We start from the raw sequence: 22,616 nt of genomic DNA on the forward strand, positions 1-22,616 counted from the left end.
TTTCCTATTTAGTCGACATACTGTACGCAATGTTTACTATGACTGCACGCAATGTTTACTATGACTGCAATCGCCGCGAAGGCAGGAACAGTGCCTTTAAATTTCAATCTGACCATGCCACGAATCTCCTCGATAAAGATGGAGTCGAGACCCTAATTGCATAGGCCTATACGTTTTTCCCACTAATTTACCATGCCTGCTTATTTTTGCCTTTTTCGTATATCTGAAAGGGGTAGGTGGCAAAAAAAACAATGAAAAATAAAACCCACCTAAAGACCTAGAGCTCTATTAAATCCATATTACGGAAATCCAGCGTTACAACGTGATTGAACTTTAAAGGCAATGTTCCCGCGTTTAGCAGAGACTCCATTCATGGTGAACGCTGCGTAAATGGGCTCAATCAGAAACAACCTTCAAAGGTATACTTCGGGAATGTGGCAATGAGGCCCTTTATCTATTTCCCCAGAGTTAGATGAACTATTAGATGATACCATTTTTATGTCTCTGTTAGAGGAAATTTGAGGTAGTTTCGCGAACCAATGCTAACTAGCGTTAGCGCAATGACTGCAAGTCTATGTATCTGCTAGCATGCTAGTAACGCTTGAGCGATACACAGCACCTCCATGTGGGTGGAGTTTTACTTCAAGCTCCAGAAATAGAAAACTTAATGTGGGGAAACATGAACTGAATTGAAAGACAATACATTTTAACACAGGCGACTCCTGACAACTGCAACTGCTTGGGACTGCATTTAAAAACGTGAATGCGCTTATGAGAAGACATTTAAACATGTTAACCCTCGCAAGGCTGCAAGCCCAGACGGCATCCCCAGCCGCGCCCTCAGAGCATGTGCAGACCAGCTGGCCGGTGTGTTTACGGACATATTCAATCAATCCCTATACCAGTCTGCTGTTCCCACATGCTTCAAGAGGGCCACCATTGTTCCTGTTCCCAAGAAAGCTAAGGTAACTGAGCTAAACGACTACCGCCCCGTAGCACTCACTTCCGTTATCATGAAGTGCTTTGAGAGACTAGTCAAGGACCATATCACCTCCACCCTACCTGACACCCTAGACCCACTCCAATTTGCTTACCGCCCAAATAGGTCCACAGACGATGCAATCTCAACCACACTGCACACTGCCCTAACCCACCTGGACAAGAGGAATACCTATGTGAGAATGCTGTTCATCGACTACAGCTCGGCATTCAACACCATAGTACCCTCCAAGCTCGTCATCAAGCTCGAGACCCTGGGTCTCGACCCCGCCCTGTGCAACTGGGTACTGGACTTCCTGACGGGTCGCCCCCAGGTGGTGAGGGTAGGCAACAACATCTCCTCCCCGCTGATCCTCAACACGGGGGCCCCACAAGGGTGCGTTCTGAGCCCTCTCCTGTACTCCCTGTTCACCCACGACTGCGTGGCTACGCACGCCTCCAACTCAATCATCAAGTTTGCGGACGACACAACAGTGGTAGGCTTGATTACCAACAACGACGAGACGGCCTACAGGGAGGAGGTGAGGGCCCTCGGAGTGTGGTGTCAGGAAAATAACCTCACACTCAACGTCAACAAAACTAAGGAAATGATTGTGGACTTCAGGAAACAGCAGAGGGAACACCCCCTATCCACATCGATGGAACAGTAGTGGAGAGGGTAGCAAGTTTTAAGTTCCTCGGCATACACATCACAGACAAACTGAATTGGTCCACTCACACTGACAGCGTCGTGAAGAAGGCGCAGCAGCGCCTATTCAACCTCAGGAGGCTGAAGAAATTCGGCTTGTCACCAAAAGCACTCACAAACTTCTACAGATGCGCAATCGAGAGCATCCTGGCGGGCTGTATCACCGCCTGGTACGGCAACTGCTCCGCCCTCAACCGTAAGGCTCTCCAGAGGGTAGTGAGGACTGCACAACGCATCACCGGGGGCAAACTACCTGCTCTCCAGGACACCTACACCACCCGTTGTTACAGGAAGGCCATAAAGATCATCAAGGACATCAACCACCCGAACCACTGCCTGTTCACCCCGCTATCATCCAGAAGGCGCGGTCAGTACAGGTGCATCAAAGCTGGGACCGAGAGACTGAAAAACAGCTTCTATCTCAAGGCCATCAGACTGTTAAACAGCCACCACTAACAGTGAGTGGCTGCTGCCAACACACTGTCATTGACACTGACCCAACTCCAGCCATTTTAATAATGGGAAATGATGTAATTATATCACTAGCCACTTTAAACAATGCTACCTTATATAATGTTACTTACCCTACATTATTCATCTCATATGCATATGTATATACTGTACTCTACATCATCGACTGCATCCTTATGTAATACATGTATCACTAGCCACTTTAACTATGCCACTTTGTTTACTTTGTCTACACACTCATCTCATATGTATATACTGTACTCGATACCATCTACTGTATGCTGCTCTGTACCATCACTCATTCATATATCCTTATGTACATATTCCTTATCCCCTTACACTGTGTATAAGACAGTAGTTTTGGAATTGTTAGTTAGATTACTTGTTGGTTATCACTGCATTGTCGGAACTAGAAGCACAAGCATTTCGCTACACTCGCATTAACATCTGCTAACCATGTGTATGTGACAAATAAAATTTGATTTGATTTGATTTGAGAACAATTACAAAGAATGTCACTGAAATGGGACTGGACAAACATTGTTGTGCGCATAGTTTTCACTTATACAAAGTGCACTTATCAGGAATTTACTTTAAATCATTACTTCCATAAAGACTCAAAGAATATCATGAATGAGCAGCATTAGGTAAAAATTTATGACAAAAAGACATATGGAAGGAGATATTTTCTGGAAAGTGTAAACATTTTTAATGCGTCAATAACATCAGCCAGACCATTGTCTCATCATCCGAAGAGACATTCCAAAACAAACAACCAGATATTCCTGTTGGTGATAATGTGAAAACATCAACAGACTTTCAACAGCAGACCTGTGAGATTCACATAATACTGCATACTACCGTTTGATCATTACCTCACCTTTCAAATACAATGAAACCTTGTTTACATGGAATGTTCTGTAAAAGTACATTCATCACACATCCATTTATCTTAAGACAGCAGCAGGAATGGTCCAGAGGTGCTTTGCTGAGACTTGTCCACATCCTGCTTTTTTATTCCCACCTGTTGATAGAATATATTTGTCCTAATTCACTTTCTTTCAGTTTTCATCCTGTTTTCTTTCTTCCTTTGTGTACCTTATCCACATGCTTAGATAAGCCCTACGAGTGAATCTTTTACCACAGACTAAGCAACCATGTTGTTTCTCTCCTGTGCGAGTCTGTATGTGCACCTTCAGCTGCCCCCTCCGATTGAAGCTTTTCCCACAGTCACCACAGCTAAATGATTTCTCTCCTGTGTGAATCGTCATGTGCCTGAAAAGATGTCCTTTGAGTTTGAAGGAATTGCCACAAAAGGGAAGGTGCAGGGTTTCTCCATGTGACTGATTTGGACATGGACCTTCAATCTACAGGTGGAGGTGTAGCGTTTTTTGCAGAGGTGGCATTCGCTGGGTCTCTTCTTGGCGAGAGTCACATGCTCCTGCAGGTCAGCTGTCAGAGCAAACGTTTCACCACAGTCACAGCAGCGGTGAGTTTTTCTAGACGTGGTGCTGGGTTTGGGACAGTGTTCCCCCATTGATGGGTTGGGATCCAATGGTGGGCTACTATCAAGTCCTACTGGGTCGCTGCTTACAGCTGAGCTGTGGCTGAAGGTATTGTTTTGTTTATCTGGAGGGTCACAGGAAGTGTCTAGACTCTTCAGACGGGTCACAGTACCAAATGGTTCAGGTTCCATTGTTTTAGAATCACTCTCTGTTCTCCACTGTCTGGGTTTGGGGAAGAGTCAAGGACTGAAATGGGTTCTCCTGATCGCATTCACTTTTCACACGGGGTCTTTGATAACAAAGAGCCCTTGAAGCTGATCTTCATCATCCTGACTGGTCTTAACTTCCTCCTCTTGCTCTTTAATCTGTGTGGGCTCTGGGTCCTCCTGCCCCAGACTGGGTCTCCACTTCTGCTCACAATGCTGTTGCTCAGTAGAAACCTCCTTTCAGAGACAGTGAGAGAGAGCTGCAGGGAGTCTGGAGGGAAGGAGCCGTCTTTAAACATCAGTGCCAATAAAAACTGAAGTCAGTGAATTGAAGAAGTGAGATGAAATTGTAATTCAAAAATGTTGAAATGGAATCTAAAAACTATTTTCAATAAACCAAACATAAAAAGCTATTTGTTTTCAAAGTTTTTCCATCATGAATTATACATTCAAATCACTTCCTGGTTTTCATGACGGGCAAGGTTTTTATTCATTCACAGTAAAAAAAATGTAAAACAACTTCTTAAATTGGTTAGATGATGATCACTGTTAGCCTAAACAGTTTATTAATTGAGTATAACTGTATATAACTGTATATACAGTACCAGTCAAAGGTTTGGACACACCTACTAATTGTTACTATCTTCTACATTGTAGAATAATAGTGAAAACATCAAACTATGAAATAACACATATGGAATCATTTAGTAACCAAAAGTGTTAAACAAATACAAATATACATATATTTTAGATTCTTAAAAGTAGCCATCCTTGATTACAGCTTTGCATACTCTTGGTACTCTCTCAATCAGCTTCATGAGGTAGTCACCTGGAATGCATTTCAATTAACAGGTGTGCCTTGTTAAAAGTAAATTTGTGGATTTTCTTTCCTTCTTAATGCATTTGAGCCAATCAATTGTGTTGTGACAAGGTATGGGTGGTATACAGCAGATAACCCTATTTGGTAATGACCAAGTCCACAATATGGCAAGAACAGCTCAAATAAGCAAAGACAAATGACAGGCCATCATTACTTTAAGACATGAAGGTCAGTCAATCTGGGAAATTTCAATAACTTTGAAAGTTTCTTCAAGTGCCATGATGAAACTGGCTCTCATGAGGACCGCCACAGGAAAGGAAGACTCAGAGTTAGCTCTGCTGCAGAGGATAAATTCATGAGAGTTACCAGCCTCAGAATTTGCTGCCCAAATAAATGCTTCACAGAGTTCAAGTAACAAACACATCTCAACATCAACTGTTCAGAGGAGACTGAGTGAATCAGGCCTTCATGGTCGAATTGCTGCAAAGAAACCACTACTAAAGGACACCAATAATAAGAAGAGACTTGCTTGTGCCAAGAAACACGAGCAATGGACATTAGACTGGGGGAAATCTGTCCTTTGGTCTGATGAGTCCAAATTTGAGATGATTGGTTCCAACCCATCGTGTCTTTGTGAGACAGAGTAGCTGAACGGATTATCTCTGCATGTGTGGTTCCCACCGTGAAGTATGGAGGAGGTGTCGGGGTGCTTTGCTGGTGACCCTGTCCGTGGTTTTTATTTATTATGAGGCACACTTAACCAGCATGGCTACCACCGCATTTTGCAGCAATACACAGAATGGTTTGCACTTAGTCCCACTGTCATTTGTTTGTCAACAGGACAATGACCCAACACCCCTCCAGGCTGTGTAAGGGCTATTTGGCCAAGAAGGAGCACGACGGAATGCTGCATCAGATGACCTGGTCTCCACAATCCCCCGACCTCAGCCCAAATGAGATGGTTTGGGATGAATTGGACCGCAGAGTGAAGGAAAAGCAGCCATCAAGTGCTCAGCATATGTGGGAAATCCTTCAAGACTGTTGGAAAAGCATTCCAGGTGAAGCTGGTTGAGAGAATGCCAAGAGTGTGCAAATCTGTCATCAAGGCAAAGGGTGGCTACTTTGAAGAATATAAAATATATTTTTTGGTTCCTACATGATTCCATGTGTGTTATTTTATAGTTTTAATGTCTTCACTATTATTCTACAATGTGGAAAATAGTAAAATTGAAGAAAAACCCTTAAATGAGTAGGTGTGTCCAAACTTTTGACTGGTACTGTATCTGTATATCAGTATATCTCATAGAGATAGTTAGAGGACTTAGCTTGGACCGTTTTTTTTTCATGGTAATTGCCATTTAGGGATTCTCTCAGATACATTACAGAAAGCGAGACATCTCATTGGCTCGTTTTTTCTGGTCGGGGGAGTATGGGGAGCTATGTAGACCAGAGCCAGCCGTTACTGCATTGGTGCCTAAAGGAGAGCCAAAGGATTTGGCCATATATTACAGATTTCCCTCACACACAGTCACGGTAGTACATTTTTGCCTAATTTTGAAACAAACCAAATGTGTTATACGCATTATGAGCACCAAACTGACATATTTTCAATTCGTAGATTAGGAGAAAAGCCACTGTTTGAGGTCTGTGCAATTTCTCAAATTTCTCACCTCTTTGGGAAGAAGAAGGGCGGGGGTGTATGCTTTATGATTAACGACTCATGGTGTAATCATAACAACATACAGGAACTCAAGTCCGGTTCACCTGACCTAGAATTCCTTACAATCAAATGCCGACCATATCTCCCAAAGAGAATTCTTGTCAATTATTGTCACAGCTGTGTATATCCCCCCCTCAAGCAGATACCACGACGACCTTTAAGAAACTTCACTGGACTCTTGAGTCCTGAGGCTGCGTTTATTGTAGCTGGGGATTTTAACAAAGCAAATTTGAGAACAAGGCTACCTAAATTCTACCAGCATATTGATTGCAGTACACTGGACCACTGCTACTCTAACTTCCGCAAAGCATACAAGGCACTTTGTACGCCCTCCCTTCGGCAAATACGACCATGACTCCATTTTGCTCCTAAAGTCCTATTAGGCAGAAACTCAAACAGGATGTACCTGTGACTAGAACCATTCAAAGCTGGTCTGACCAATCAGAATCCACGCTTCAAGATTGTTTTGATCACACGGACTGGGAAATGTTCCAGGCAGCCTCAGAGAAATACATTGATTTATACGCTGTTCAGTGAGTGAGTTTATAAGGAAGTGCATTGGAGATGTTGTATCCACTGTGACTATTAAAACCTACCCTAACCAGAAACCGTGGCTGGATGGCGGCATTTGCGCAAAACTGAAAGTGCGAACACCCATTTAACCATGGAAAGATGACTGGGAATATGGCCAAATATAAACAGTGCAGTTATTCCCTCCGCAAGGCAATCAAACAAGCGAAATGTCGGTATAGGGACAAAGTGGAGTCGCAATTCAACGGCTCAGACACGAGACATATGTGGCAGGGTCTACAGGCAATCACGGACTACAAAAGGAAAACTAGCCACATCACGGACACCGATGTCTTGCTTCCAGACAAACTAAACACCTTCCCTTCCCGTTTTGAGGATAAAACAGTGCCACCGACGCGGCTGGGCAAGTACTGCGGACCCCCCTCTGTTTTAAAAAAATGTGTTAACCCTTGCAAGGCTGCTGGGCCAGATGGCATTCCTAACCGCATCCTCAGAGCATGCACAAACCAGCTGGCTGGTGTGTTTACGGACATATTCAATCACTCCCTATCCCAGTCTGCTGTCCCCACGTGCTTCAAGATGGCCACCATTGTTCCTATACCCAAGAAGGCAAAGATAACTGAACTAAATGACTATCGCCCCGTAGCACTCACTTCTGTCATCATGTAGTGCTTTGAGAGACTAGTCAAGGATCATATCACCTCCACCTCCACCTTACCTGCCACCCTCGTCCATACCGCCCCAACAGGTCCACAGACGATGCAATCGCCATTACACTGCACACTGCCCTGGATAAGAGGAATACCTATGTAAGAATGCTGTTCATTGACTACAGCTCAGCATTCAACACCATAGTACCCTCCAAGCTCATCATTAAGCTTGAGGCCCTGGGTCTCAACTCCGCCCTGTGCAATTGGGTCCTGGACTTTCTGACAGGCCGCCCCCAGGTGGTGAAGGTAGGAAACACCATCTCCACTTCGCTGACCCTCAACACTGGGGCCCCACAAGGGAGGGTGCTCAGCCCCCTCCTGTACTCCCTGTTCACCCATGACTGCGTGGGCATGCACTCCTCCAACTCAATCATCAAGTTTGCAGACAACACAACAGTAGTGGGCTTGATTACCAACAACGACGAGACAGCCTACAGGGTGAGGGCACTCAGAGTGTGGTGTCAGGAAAACAACCTCTCACTCAATGTCAACAAAACAAAGGAGATGATCGTGGACTTCAGAAAACATCAGATAGAGCACCCTCCTATCCACATCGACGGGACAGCCGTGGAGAAGGTGGAAAGTTTTAAGTTCCTCTGCTTACACATCACAGACAAACTGAAATGGTCCACCCACACAGACAGTGTGGTGAAGAAGGCTCAACAGCGCCTTTTCAACCTCAGGAGGCTGAAGAAATTTGGCTTGTCACCTAAAACTCTGACAAACTTTTACAGATGCACAGTTGAGAGCTTTCTGTCAGGCTGTGTCACCGCAAGGCACGGCAACTGCACCGCCCTCAACCGCAAGGCTCTCCAGAGGGTGGTGCGGTCTGCACAACACATCACCGGGGGAAAACTACCTGCCCTCCAGGACACTTACAGCCCCCGATGTCACAGGAAGGCCAAAAATATAATCAAAGACAACATCCACCTGAGCCACTGCCTGTTCACCCCGCTACCATCCAGGAGGTGAGGTCAGTACAGGTGCATCAACACGGGGACAGAGAGACTGAAGAACAGCTTCTATCTCTGACTGTTAATTAAACAGCAATCACTAACTCAGAGAGGCTGCTGCCTACATACAGACTCAAACCATTGGCCACTTTAATAAATGGATCCCCTAGTCACTTTAAATAATGCCACTTTAATCATGTTTACATTACTCATCAAATATGTATATATGGTATCTTATACCATCTATTGCATCTTGCCTATGCCACTCATCCATCGCTCATCCATATATTTATACTGTATGTAAATGTTCTTATTCCATCCCTTTTAGATTTGTGTGTATCAGGTAGTTGTTGTGGTATTGTTAGACTACATGTTACTGCACTGTCAGAACTAGAAGTACAAGCACTTCGCTACACTCGCATTAACATCAAATTAACTTAAAAAGTGGCATTTTTCTCTCTGCTATCAAGAGGGGAAGCCACTAAACTTTTGTGCCCGCTTGGTGGGGGGCCCTCCAACCAAATCTTGCTTAGGGCCCCCAAAAGGCCAGAAACGGCCCTGCTTTTCACCTTGGGAAAAACACATCCACTTCCTCTCTCTTTCTCTCTAGTCTTGAGGCTAGATTATGAGACAGTACAAGTTTACTGGTACTATTAAGACACACTATACTTGAGTCACAATCATAACTGCATATGTCATAACTTATAGTTGTGTTACTTAGGCCTATGTCACAGCAATGAATACCAATGGCATCCAGACACTTACCATTATGTCCAGGCACGTTACAAAATGGTGACATTTTAGATGATCTTTTTCATTATTGCATAATCATGTCATAATGTAAAATCAGCTATACCACATTTACAGTTGAAGTCGGATGTTTACATACACTTAGGTTGGAGTCATTAAAACTTGTTTTTCACTCCACAAATTTCTTGTTAACAAACTATAATTTTGGCGAGTCGGTTAGAACATCTACTTTGTGCATGACACAAGTCATTTTTCCAATTATTGTTTACAGACAGATTATTTCACTTATAATTCACTGTATGACAATTCCAGTGGGTCAGAAGTTTACATACACTATGCTGACTGTGCCTTTAAACAGCTTGGAAAATTCCAGAAAATGATGTCATGGCTTTAGAAGCTTCTGATAGGCTAATTGACATCATTTGAATCAATTGGAGGTGTACCTGTGGATGTATTTCAAGGCCTACCTTCAAACTTAGTGCGTTTTTGCTTGACATCATGGGAAAATCAAAAGAAATCAGCCAAGACCTCAGAAAACAAATTGTAGACCTCCACAAGTCTGGTTCATCCTTGGGAGGAATTTTCAAACGCCTGAAGGTACCACGTTCATCTGTACAAGCCATAGTACGCAAGTATAAACACCATGGGACCACGCAGCCGTCATACCGCTCAGGATGGAGACGCGTTCTATCTCCTAGAGATGAACGTACTTTGGTGTGAAAAGTGCAAATCAATCCCAGAACTACAGCAAAGGACCTTGTGAAGATGCTGGAGGAAACAGGTACAAAAGTATATATACAGTGGGGAGAACAAGTATTTGATACACTGCCGATTTTGCACGTTTTCCTACTTACAAAGCATGTAGAGGTCTGTAATTTTTTATCATAGGTACACTTCAACTGTGAGAGACGGAATCTAAAACAAAAATCCAGAGAATCACATTGTATGATTTTTAAGTAATTAATTTGCATTTTATTGCATGACATAAGTACAGTGCCTTGCGAAAGTATTCGGGGGAAAGGTAGTTGTAAAACAAACTACCAGGAATTCCGGTTTATAATGACATGAAAACATCAAGAGACTGATCAGAAGACCTGTATGTTTAACTACTGTACTCTGTACTATTATATAAAATCAAACTTTATTGTTCATAGAATTTTTTACAAAAGTAAATTCATGACATCTATTTATCTAAAACTGAATGATCCAGAGTTGCTTTGCTTTTCCAAAGAGTTGTCCATCTCCTAACAAGATGTCTTTGTCCTAATTCGCTTCCTCTGTGTTTTCATTCTGTTTACATTCTTTGTGGATGTTCACTCCTGTGTGAGTCAGTATGTGCAAGTTCAAGTTCCCTTTCCGATTGAAGCTTTTCCCACATTCACCACAGCTAAATGGTTTCTCTCCAGTGTGAGTCAATGCATGCCTCCTTAGGTCCCCCTTCTGAATGAAGCTCTTCCCACAGTCACCACAGCCAAATGGTTTCTCTCCTGTGTGAATCCTCATATGTCTGGACAGATGTCCTTTGAGTTTGAAGGTCTTTCCACAAAAGGGGCAGGTGCAGGGTTTCTCCATGTGACAGAGTCTGATATGGGCCTTCAATTTACAGGTGGAGTTGTAGTGTATTTTGCACAGGCGGCATTCGCTGGGTCTCTTCTTGGCGAGAGTAACATGCCCCTGTAGATCAACTGTCAGAGCAAATATTTCACCACAGTCACAGCAGCGGTGAGTTTTTCTAGACGTGGTGCTGGGTTTCCAACAGTGTTCCCTCATTGATGGGTTGGAATTCAATGGTGGGCTGCTGTCAAGGCCTACTGGGTCGCTGCTTGCAGTTGAGCTGTGGCTGTAGGCATTGTTTTGATTATCTGGAGGGTCACAGGGAATGTCGAGACCCTCTAGATGGGTAACAGTGACAAAATGTGGAAGTTCAACTGGTTTAGAGTTACTGTCTCTGTTCTCCACTGTCTGGGGTTGGGGAAGAGAAAGGGACTGAATTGTGTTCTCCTGATCACATTTACTTTTCACACAAATTGGAGGGAATTTGAAAACTATGATATCATCCTCCTGCTCTTGAAGCTGCTCTTCCTCTTGACAGGTCCAGAATTCCTCCTGTTCCTCTTTAATCTGTGTGGGTTCTCGGTCCTCCTGCTGTAGACTGGTTCTCCACTCCTGCTCAGAGTGCTGCTGCTTAGGGGGAACCTCGTCTTCAGTGACAGCAACAGATAACTGAAGGGACTCTGGAGGGAAGGCGAGGATGAGCAGAGGTCATCTATACCATACAAATAAAAACCCTTCATCTCTATAAAATATATACAATACCAGTCAAAAGTTTGGACACAGTCAATCAAGGGTTTTTCTTTATTTTGACAATTTTGTACATTTTAGAATAATAGTGAAGACATCAAACTATGAAATAACACATATGAAATCATGTAGTTACCAAAAAAAGTGTTAACAAATCAAAATATATTTTATATTTGAGATTCTTCAAATAGCCACCCTTTGCCTTTGCAGCTTTGCACACTCTTGGCATTCTCTCAACCAGCTTCATGAGGTAGTCACCTTGAATGCATTTCAATTAACAGGTGTGCCTTTTTAAATTTGTGGAATTTCTTTCCTTCTTAATGCGTTTCAGCTAATCAGTTGTGTTGAGACATGGTAAGGGTGGTATACAGAAGATAGCCCTATTTGGTAAAAGACCAAGTCCAAATTATGGCAAGAACAGGCCAAATAAGCAAAGAGAAACGACAGTCCATCATTACTTTAAGCCATGAAAGTCGGTCAAACCAGAAAATGTCAAGAACTTTGAAAGTTTCTTCAAATGCAGTTGCAAAAACACTCAAGCGCTATGATGAAACTGGCTCTCATGAGGACCGCCACTGGAAAGGAAGACCCAGAGTTATCTCTGCTGCTGAGGATAAGTTCATTCGAGTTAATTGAACCTCAGATTTCAGCCCAAATGCTTCAGAGTTCAAGTAACAGACACATCCCAAAATCAACTGTTTAGAGGAGACTGCGTGAATCAGGCCTTCATGGTCAAATTGCTACAAAGAAACCACTACTAAAGGACACCAATAATAAGAAGAGACTTGCTTGGGCCAAGAAACACAAGCAATGGACATTAGACAAGTGGAAACTGTCCTTTGGTTTGATGAGTCCAAATTTGAGATTTTTGGTTCCAACCGCAATGTCATTGTGAGACGCAGAGTAGGTGAACGGATGTGTAGTTCCCACCGTGAATCATGGAGGAGTAGGTGTTATGGAGCTTTGTTAGTGATTTATTTAGAATTTAATGCACACTTAACCCACATGGCTTCCACAGCATGCTGCATTGATACACCATCCCATCTGGTTTGCGCTTAGTGGGACTATCAATTGTTTTTCAACAGAACAATGACCCAAAACACACCTCCAGTCTGTGTAAGGGCTATTTGAGTAAGAAGGAGAGTGATGGAGTGCTGCATCTGATGACCTGGCCTCCACAATCACCCGACCTCAACCCAATTGAGATGGTTTGGGAGGAGTTGGACCGCAGAGTGAAGGAAAAGCAGCCAACAAGTGCACGGCATATATGGTAACTCCTTCAAGACTGTTGGAAAAGCATTCCTCGTGAAGCTGGTTGAGAGAATGCAACGAGTGTGCAAAGCTGTCATCAAGGCAAAGAGTGGCTACTTTGAAGAATCTAAAATATATTTTGATTTGTTTAACACTTTTTTTGGCTACTACATGATTCCATGTGTTATTTAATAGTTTTGAAGTCATCACTATTATTCTACAATGTAGAAAATAGTACAAATAAAGAATAACCATTGAATGAGTAGGTGTGTCCAAACTCTTGACTGGTACTGTAGTTAACCACATTTAATGCATTCCGGTGTACACATACCTAACTATATGTTATTTCAATAAACTTTACATGACAAACGTTTTCATCATGCACGATAAACGTTACATTGAACTATTTAAAAATGTATTAAATGGTAATCACCGTTTGTCTCAACAACTTAGCTGTTCATAAAAAAAATATTGTAGCTAGGTATTTGTAGATCTACATACGAACCTTCTCTACATAGTTTTATGTCCGGTGCAATCCGAAGCAGTCTCCGTAGCCGATCATTCTCTTCCTGGTACTCGACTACCGTTTTCTCAACTGCCCCGAAAATCTCCACAGCAGCCGCCGTTAAACGCTCATTTAAGAACACGCGCAAGATTTGTAATGTAGACATGTTCAGTCGACTGAGAGGTGAGTACTCAACTAGTATGGCAAATACACTGATAACGAACCTCTTTTGTCTGTGGTATGGTTTTGTCCAGGAGAACGTAATGGTTGCCCCTGTCCACAAACAAAACAAACCATCTACTAGTTTTACTTCCGCATTGACTTCTTCTGTTTGTATCAGTCGGTTGTGAGCCAGTAAACACTTCACAGCACCCCCAACTGAATGGATGTTTACTAGAATGTACACAGACATTTAAAAATAAATAAAATTGACCTTAATTTAACCAGGTAAGCCAGTTGAGAACAAGTTCTCATTTTCAACTGCGACACGGCAAAGATAAAGCAAAGCAGTGCGACACAAACAAACGTACAGCCAATAACACAATATAAAAAAATATATACAGTGTGTGCAAATTAGGTAAGATTAGGGAGGTAAGGCAATAAATAGGCCGTAGTGAGGAAGTAATTACAATTTAGCAATTAAATACTGGAGTAATAGATGTGCAAGTAGAGATACTTGGGTGCAAAGGAGAAAAAAAAACAATATGGGGATGAGGTAGTTGGATGTGCTATTTACAAATGGGCTATGTACAGGTGCAATGATCTGTGAGCTGCTCTGACAGCTGATGCTTAAAGTTAGTGAGGGAGATATGAGTCTCAAGCTTCAGTGATTTTTGCAATTCGTTCCAGTCATTGGCAGCAGAGAACTAGAAGGAACTGCTGCCAAAGGAGGAATTGACTTTGAGGGTGACCAGTGAAATATACCTTCTGGAGTGCATGCTATGGGTGGGTGCTGCTATGGTGACCAGTGAGCTGAGATGAGGCGGGGCTTTACCTAGCAAAGACTTATAGATGACCTGGAGCCAGTGGGTTTGGCAATGAATATGAAGCGAGGCCCAGCCAACGAGAGCATGTGTCACAGTGGTGGGTAGTATTTGGGGCTTTGGTGACAAAAAGGATTGCACTGTGATAGATTGCATCCAATTTGCTGAGTAGAGTGTTAGAGGATATTTTGTAAATGACATTGCCGAAGTCAAGGATCGGTAGGATAGTCAGTTTTACGAGGCTATGTTTGGCAGCATGAGTGAAGGATGCTTTGTTGCAAAATAGGAAGCCAATTCTAGATTGAATTTTGGATTGGAGATGCTTAATGTGAGTCTGGAAGCAGAGTTTACAGTCTAACCAGACACCTAGGTATTTGTAGTTGTCCACATATTCTAAGTCAGAACCGTCCTGAGTAGTGATGCTGGGCAGGGTGCGGGCAGCGATCGGTTGAAGAGCATGCATTTAGTTTTACTTGCATTTAAGAGCAGTTGGAGGCCACGGAAGGAGAGTTGTATGACATTGAAGCTCATTCAGATTTTGCAACTCTTTCAGAACATCAGCTTTCTGGATTTGGGTGAAGGAGAAATTGGGCCGGCTTGGGCAATTTGCTGTGGGGGGTGCAGGGCTGTTGACTGGGGTAGGGGTAGCCAGGTGGAAAGCATGGCCAGCCGTAGATAAATGCTTATTGAAATTCTCAATTATCGTGGATTTATCGGTGGTGACAGTGTTTCCTAGCCTCAGTGCAGTGGGCAGCTGGGAGGAGGTGCTCTTATTCTCCATGGACTTCTCTGTGTCCCAGAACTTTTTGTAGTTTGTGCTACAGGATGCACATTTCTGTTTGAAAAAGCTCACCTTTACTTTCCTAACTGCCTGTGTGGGCTATTCGATGCTAATGCGGTATGCCACAGGATATTTTTTTGCTGGTCAAGGTCAGACGGGTATTGACTGAACCAAGGGCTATATCTGTTCCTGGTTCTACATTTTTTTGAATGGGGCATGCTTATTTAAGATGGTGAGGAAAGCACTTTTAAAGAATAACCAGGCATCCTCTACTGACGGAATGTGATCTATATTCTTCCAGGATACCGGGGCCAGGTCGATTAGAAAGGCCTGCTTGCTGAAGTGTTTTAGGGAGCGTTTGACAGTGATGAGGGGTGGTTGTTTGACCGCAGACCCATTACGGACACAGGCAATGAGGCAGTGATCGCTGAGATCCTGGTTGAAGACAGCAGAGGTGTATTTAGAGGGCAGGTTGGTCAGGATGATATCTATGAGGGTGCCCGTGTTTATGGATTTGGGGTTGTACCTGGTAGGTTCATTGATAATTTGTGTGAGATTGAGGGCATCTAGCTTAGATTGTAGGACGGCCGGGGTGTTAAGCATGTCCCAGTTTAGGTCACCTAACAGTACGAGCTTTGAAGATAGATGGGGGGCAATCAATTCACATATGCTGTCCAGGGCACAGCTGGGGGCTGAAGGTGGTCTATAACAAGTGGCAACGGTGAGAGACTTGTTTCTGGAAAGGTGTATTTTTAGAAGTAGAAACTCAAATTGTTTGGGCACGGACCTGGATAGTATGACAGAACTCTGCAGGCTATCTCTGAAGTAGATTGCAACTCCACCCCCTTTGGCAGTTCTATCTTTTATTTTTTTTACACCTTTTTCTCCCCAATTTCGTGGTATCCAATTGTTTTAGTAGCTACTATCATGTCTCATCGCTACAACTCCCGTACGGGCTCGGGAGAGACGAAGGTTGAAAGTCATGCGTCCTCCGGTACACAACCCAACCAAGCCGCACTGCTTTTTAACACAGCGCACATCCAACCCGGAAGCCAGCCGCACCAATGTGTCAGTGTCAGAGGAAACACCGTGCACCTGGCAACCTTGGTTAGCGCGCACTGCCATGATGCTGACGTCACCATGCGTCATGGTAGGATTGGTGTTAGACAGGTGATGAGCTGTGCCTGGTTTCCTCCAGACATAGTGCATTCAGGCCAAAGAGTAACACTTTTGTCTGATCAGACCACATAATCTTTTGCCTTATGCTCTCAGGAGTGGCTTCCTTCTGGCCACCCTCCCATAAAGCCCAGATTGGTGAAGTGCAATAGAGACTGTTGTCCTTCTGGCAGGTTCTCCCATCTCTGCCAAGGAACTCTGTAGTTCTGTCAGGGTGGTCACTGGGTTCTTGGGCACCTCTCTGACCAAGGTCCTTCTTGCCCAGTTGTTCAGTTTGGTCAGACTGCCAGCTCTAGGCAGAGTCTGGGTAGTTCCACATTTTTTCAATTTCCCAATGATGGAGACCACTATGCTCTTGGTAGCATTCAACATCCTAGAAAGTGTTTTATACCCTTCCCCAGCTATATGCCTCATCACAATCCTATCTCGGAGTTCTACATACAGATCCTTGGACTTCATGGTAGTTTCTGCTCTGACAAACACTGTCAACTGTGGTACCTTATATAGGCAATCAAGTTGTAGTTATAGTTCAAGAATGATCAAAGGAAATTGGATGCACACAAGCTCCAATTTGGAGTTTCATAGCAAAGGGGTGTGAATACTTATGCAAATGAGATATTTCTGTATTTCATTTTCAATAAATTTGCAAAAATGCCTAAACATGTTTTCACTTGATCATTATGGGGTATTGTGTGTAGATTGGCGAGAATATATCAATACTTTCTGAAGGCACTGTATGTATGTTTGGGGGCAATTCCATCACATCACTGAGTACCACTCTTCATACATTATTTTCAGGCATGGTGGTGGCTACATCATGTTATGGATATGCCCTTCTTCGGCAAGGACAATTACGTTTTTTTAACAATGAAAATAAATTAAGAGCTAGAGGAAAACCTGGTTCAGTCTGCTTTCTAAAGACATATTCACCATTCAGCAGGACAATAACCTAAAACACAAGGCCAGATATACACTGGAGTTGCTTACCAAGATGCCATTGAATGTTCCTGAGTGGCCTAGTTACAGTTTTTACTTAAACCAGCTTGAAAATCTATGACAATAGTTGAAAATGGCTGTCTAGCGATGATCAACAACCAACTTGACAAAGCTTGAGAAGTTTAAAAAAGAATATTGTGCAAATAATATTGCACAATCCAGGTGTGTTTACCGAAAAAGACTCACGGTTGTAATCGCTGCTAAAGGTGATTCTAACATGTATTAACTCAGGTGGTTGAATAATTATCTAATGAAGATGTTTTATTTATTACAGTAGATCTTTGAAAAAGGACAAAATTCATTTGTCCCAATTTGTAACAACAAAATGTGGAAAAAGTCCAGGGGTGTGTATACATTCTGAAGGCAATGTAAGTGGTAATGCATTGATGGATGTTCTTATTATGAATGTTTTTTTAATGCATATCAACCCTGACCACTGATCTGACCCCTGTGCTGCCTTTGTATGACCTTAAACAACTATATAGGTAATGCAAAAGCGGAGTTTGGAACATCCATGCATCACAACAGGTAAATGAAGGTTGGGTTTTGATTTAAAGATGTCAATTTGCCCACTAACATAGGTTGAACAACTGCAGTGATTGCTCTCTATCCAATAGTAGACAGTCCTGTCCAGCTCCCAGACTTTGTTTACTTTCATAAGACGTCACACTTTTAATTTTTTTTTACTTGAGACATACTGCACCAAACACCTTACTTAGATGTAAAATTGCACAACATTTATTACAGATTTCTTTAGTTATCTTAGATTCATTCTGGGGATTTTGAGGACGTGAAATAGGCTTCGGCGTCTAGAGTGTCTCATGAGGGACAAACAACATTAACCAAATGCAGAATCAGTCAGGAAACAAGACTGACATCTTGTTTTTCTAATGAGCAACTGACAAACAGTTGCTCATTTAAAAATGGCCCAATAGAAGTACAAAGAGTGGTTCCAGTTGCTTCCTCCAATGATGTTGTTTACAAACAGTTTGTTGTGGAAGTGTCTCGTACCCTGGCGTCCTTGATCAACCAAATCTAAACTATTTTGGTTTCACCCAAAACACTTCTAGTCAGAGGCATATCACAATACTTGCGATGTGTTGAATGTGTCCTTCGCTAACAACGATCATTCTCTTCCTGGTACTCCGCTACCGTTTTCTCAACTGCTCCGAAAATCTCCACAGCAGCCGCCGTTAAACGCTCATTTAAAAACGCATGCAACAACTGTAGTTTAGGCATTTTCAGTTAGTATTCGCTTCGTTCACAATGAAAGAATGGTTGCCACAAACTCCTCTATCAGTGGGTGGTGAGCCCATAAACACATCACAGCCCCACCCCCCCCCATGTGTATGGAGTTTCACTACAGACCAGTGATGATGGAAATAGGTAACTTAATGTGGGGAAGTTATAATTTCTTGCATGAACTGAAAGACAACACTTTGTAATACAGGCGACAACTGCAACGGCGTGGGTCTGATATGAGTGTGCACTAAATCAGAGAGTGCAGTTATTAAAATGCTATGACCTCGCAATATTTTTTCAAACACCTGTTTTCTATTCTAGGGACTTTAGTGAGTAGACTGGAACATGGTTTTATGGACATACAATCAATATTTGTTCTGTACAGTGCAATATTTGTATCATTATAGTGTTCAGGGGCAATACACAAATCTATTTGTCCACAGTAAAAGTCCAGCAACACTTGGAGACACAATAATTTTTTTCTGTACAGTGCAATATTTGTACTGTATAGTGTCTGTTGGGCCCACTCTAAGCTATTGGACCACAGTAAAAGTGCAGAAACACTTGCTATGAGCTAGCTTTATTTTTTGTTAAAACTCACCTGTCAAGCCGTCAAGAGGAGTGTGACCTATTGTGTGTGAGGTGGCAGGAAGCCTCTCAGCCTGCCTTGTATTACAGTTTTTGGCATGCCTTTTTGAATTGTTTTCCTTTTTGTATATTTTCATGTTTTGAATGTTCTGAATAAATAATAATCTGCTTGGACTGGCCTACCATGGGAGTACTGACTGAGCTATCCCTGGACCTAAGGTAAGGTTGCTGGCTCCCGAGTACATACTGTGCATTCAACACCTAGTCGCATACGCTTTTAGAGGGATAGATATAACGAGTGGAGCCACATCATCAGTAGGCTAGATATTGGTTTCGTAACATCACATTCACTTTCACACAGGAAGCAGTGAATGTGAACTCTGATAACCGCCTCCAGCCATTGAAGCTGCTCTTTCACCTGACTGGTCCTGAGGTCCTCCTGTTCCTCTTTAATATGTGTGGGCTCTGGGTCCAAATACAGAGTGGGGTGATCAGCTGTGGAGTCTGTGTGGAGATGCTGTTATAAAACAGGTTGCATTAGGACTCGGCAAGGACACCGACAGTGAAGATATGTACTCTTTTCTGTTTATTTATCACAATCAGAGACGGAAGAGACTAGAACTAAGAGGTGGAGAATTGTGATAGATGGAGAGCAGGGGATCAGTGCAGTGGAGCTACCAGTGGAGTTGACTCCGCTGCCTCCATGGGCAGGGCTGCAGAGCAAGATAACCGTATGTCTGTCTGCTCCACAGGCGCCTCATTTGTAACTGTTACGTAAATGTCACACTCAATTCCTGTGTGTGCCATTTATGAAAAGTCTGCACATGTACAAAAATATTGAGATTTATACCGGTCCTAAAACTGTGCAGGCATTAACCAGCATTAAAATCCAGCCTGGAAAATGTATTCCAGTCACCTTTAAGGGTGTCAATAATGCACTTTATTTGCTGTATAATTTGGAACTATTTGTAATTGGGCCAAGGCAGCTTTTAAAAGAAAGTGATATGGCCATTTTGATCACATTTCTGTAGAGGTGGGCAGAATCTTTTCATATTTTTGCAGTAACCTTTTCTAAAACATGCATGCTGACTATAGCAAGTGACTGTCTGCGCATTCTGCAAGATTTATTGTATATTCAAAATAATTTCAAAGTAGGCTAAATGCTACAGCTCACACTTCTATGCAAAAGATGAATTGTTATTCAATATTTAGTTAATCAATCGATTATTGGGTTTATATGTCCTACCTTGCTTTACTCTCGGAGATTAAATAGGCAATGATGTCACTCTCCTATCGCACAGTAATACTTTAGCCTATAGGCTACTGTAAAATATTGAACATAAGCTACTGGTCTATTTACTGGGTTGGCGGAATGCTTTAATCTTTTGCAGCAATTTATGCTATATCTGGGTAAAAACTGTGTCCGTTTCTGAAAGAGAAAACGATGGCAAATTGTTGTGGACCTGTCAGCAGAACGTTTGAATTCAACAATGTTTTACATTACTTTTCCCCGGTAACTTAATTTGAGCCAGATCCGGTACCCCTCTCGGCATGCATTTTTTCTTGCGCTTTTTGCAGAATAGAAATTATAACAAAAGCTATCAAAGTTAATTCGAGTTGCCTCTTCCTTAATTCTCCTGGCCCCTCCAAGAAAAAGTAGATTTTCAGAGTTGATTGGGGTTGGGCCAGCTTGGGTTTATGGTTTGCGCACTTTCTATTGTCTCTCTCCCTCAGCTCTGATAGACATGACTCTGCAACTCTCATCTCTCCAGCGTTGCACTTAATTTATTTCCTTATAGAATCATAGCCGTGCGAGGGGTTCTCGAGGAGCTGTAGCACCCCTGAATTTTTAAAAATAAATTGCCCAAAGGTATAAAATGACTGCTGCCTGGAAAGAAATGAAATAATTAAGAATATCCTACTACATCATGAGGTCTATAATTTAGCCTCAGAGGATCAATAGTTTCTTTAAAAAAAATCCCAGCAGTGTATTGATTGTGTGTAGCCCAATAACAAGGCATAGCGTACCGTCGGGAACGTGCAGCAAATCTCAGTGAACAGCATGCAGGCAAAACAGGACTTTTCACAATATTTCAAATATAATTGCGGAAAAACACAGGTTGGAAAACAATGGCTTCTGCTGAAAAGAAAATACTAATCTGTCTGCTGTAGTCTACCAAAATATTTTATCAACGGCCAATATTGTTTTACAAAGAAGCAGGGGCGCAACTTTGGTTTTAGAAGTGGGGGGGCATAAAAACAAAATATATGTAACATTTATTTTTTGTCCGATAAACACTCCAAACAGCCTACCCGACTGCTTGGAGGCGTCCGCATGGTCCTAAAGCAAATCGTTGCCTGTTTTGTATCACATTCCGATGATAAAACTGGGGGGGACAAAATACAATTTCAGAAGGGGGTCCCCCCCATGTCCTCAGTGAAAGTTGTGCCCCTGCAAAGAAGTAGCCTATAACCAGAGAGGCTTTCGGCAAGAACGCATCCATCACAAAGTGAGTGAGCTGCGCATCATTGGGTGAGTCAGTGCAACTGGAAAGCATTTTTAGGACTATAATATCTTCTTAATATTGTAGCCTACATCACACCTAGTCTCGGGCTATTGATGGATTCAAGACTAGGTTTAAGCCCAGAGAGGAAGCTAGCAGTGCCACTAAGCCTCTCAATACAGGCTTCAGGGGCCACATTTATAAACCGTGCTTACATACAAAATATACCCCAAAATGTGTATGCGCCATATTTCACGCTAAATTTGGCATTTTTAAAAATGTAATTGGACATGAGAATGTGCTCACCTCCATCTCCCTGCAAATTTTAGACCATGTGTACACTAGTGGTTAAAATATTGTATTGCAAGCTGGCAAGTACGTTTTTTTTGTGTGCAAATGGGGGATTTGATCAAAATATGCTTATTCATAAAAACAGGAAAACACACGAACAAGAATGCAGCTATTTGCCGTTAGTGAGAACAGCGAAAATCAATCTGTTTGTTTTGATACTCTGGTATGAGCGGAGAACAATACTAGACAAAAATTCCCCCTCAATCACAGCTTCAGTTGCATTGCATTAAGGACTGGAAGGAAACACAACATTGTCATGCCTCACACATGTAAATTGTAGTTATGCTCATTTCCATTCTATTATGACAGGCTACTTTAGGAACCTTTCTGAATGGACATAAAGAGAATTAGCGAAACACACACACAAACCCTAAAAAGACTCACCAATCAAAGCCAACAGCGCATCTCGGACACACACAAATCACATTTCTCCTTTCCTATAAACTTTTTCAAAACCTAGGCTCACTTTCAAATCTTGTCTATAGTCCATCAGAAAGTAGTCCTAGGCTATATACTGTTAAAAAACCTTTGTTCTAAGATTACAGGTGTCACTCAGTCCGGTCTAACTGACCTATTTAACAAGCA

The 22,616-nt window shown here is 42.5% G+C and overlaps 1 protein-coding gene across 4 annotated transcripts in view; it reads left to right on the plus strand.

Moving 5' to 3' along the window:
• Nucleotides 1–13,411: 13,411 nt before the first annotated feature.
• Nucleotides 13,412–22,616, plus strand: part of LOC118389207 (E3 ubiquitin-protein ligase SMURF2-like) — an 87,957-nt gene continuing 78,752 nt past the window's right edge. For all 4 annotated transcript variants that reach the window (XM_035779041.2, XM_052527604.1, XM_035779044.2 and 1 more), the window contains exon 1: nucleotides 13,412–13,593. In XM_035779041.2, coding sequence (XP_035634934.2) covers nucleotides 13,428–13,593 — 166 coding nt within the window. In that variant the 5' untranslated portion in view covers nucleotides 13,412–13,427. The remainder of the gene's footprint in view (nucleotides 13,594–22,616) is intronic.

The sequence above is a fragment of the Oncorhynchus keta genome, chromosome 10 (genome assembly GCF_023373465.1).
Source record: "Oncorhynchus keta strain PuntledgeMale-10-30-2019 chromosome 10, Oket_V2, whole genome shotgun sequence".
In the NCBI taxonomy this organism is placed as follows: Eukaryota; Metazoa; Chordata; class Actinopteri; order Salmoniformes; family Salmonidae; genus Oncorhynchus; species Oncorhynchus keta.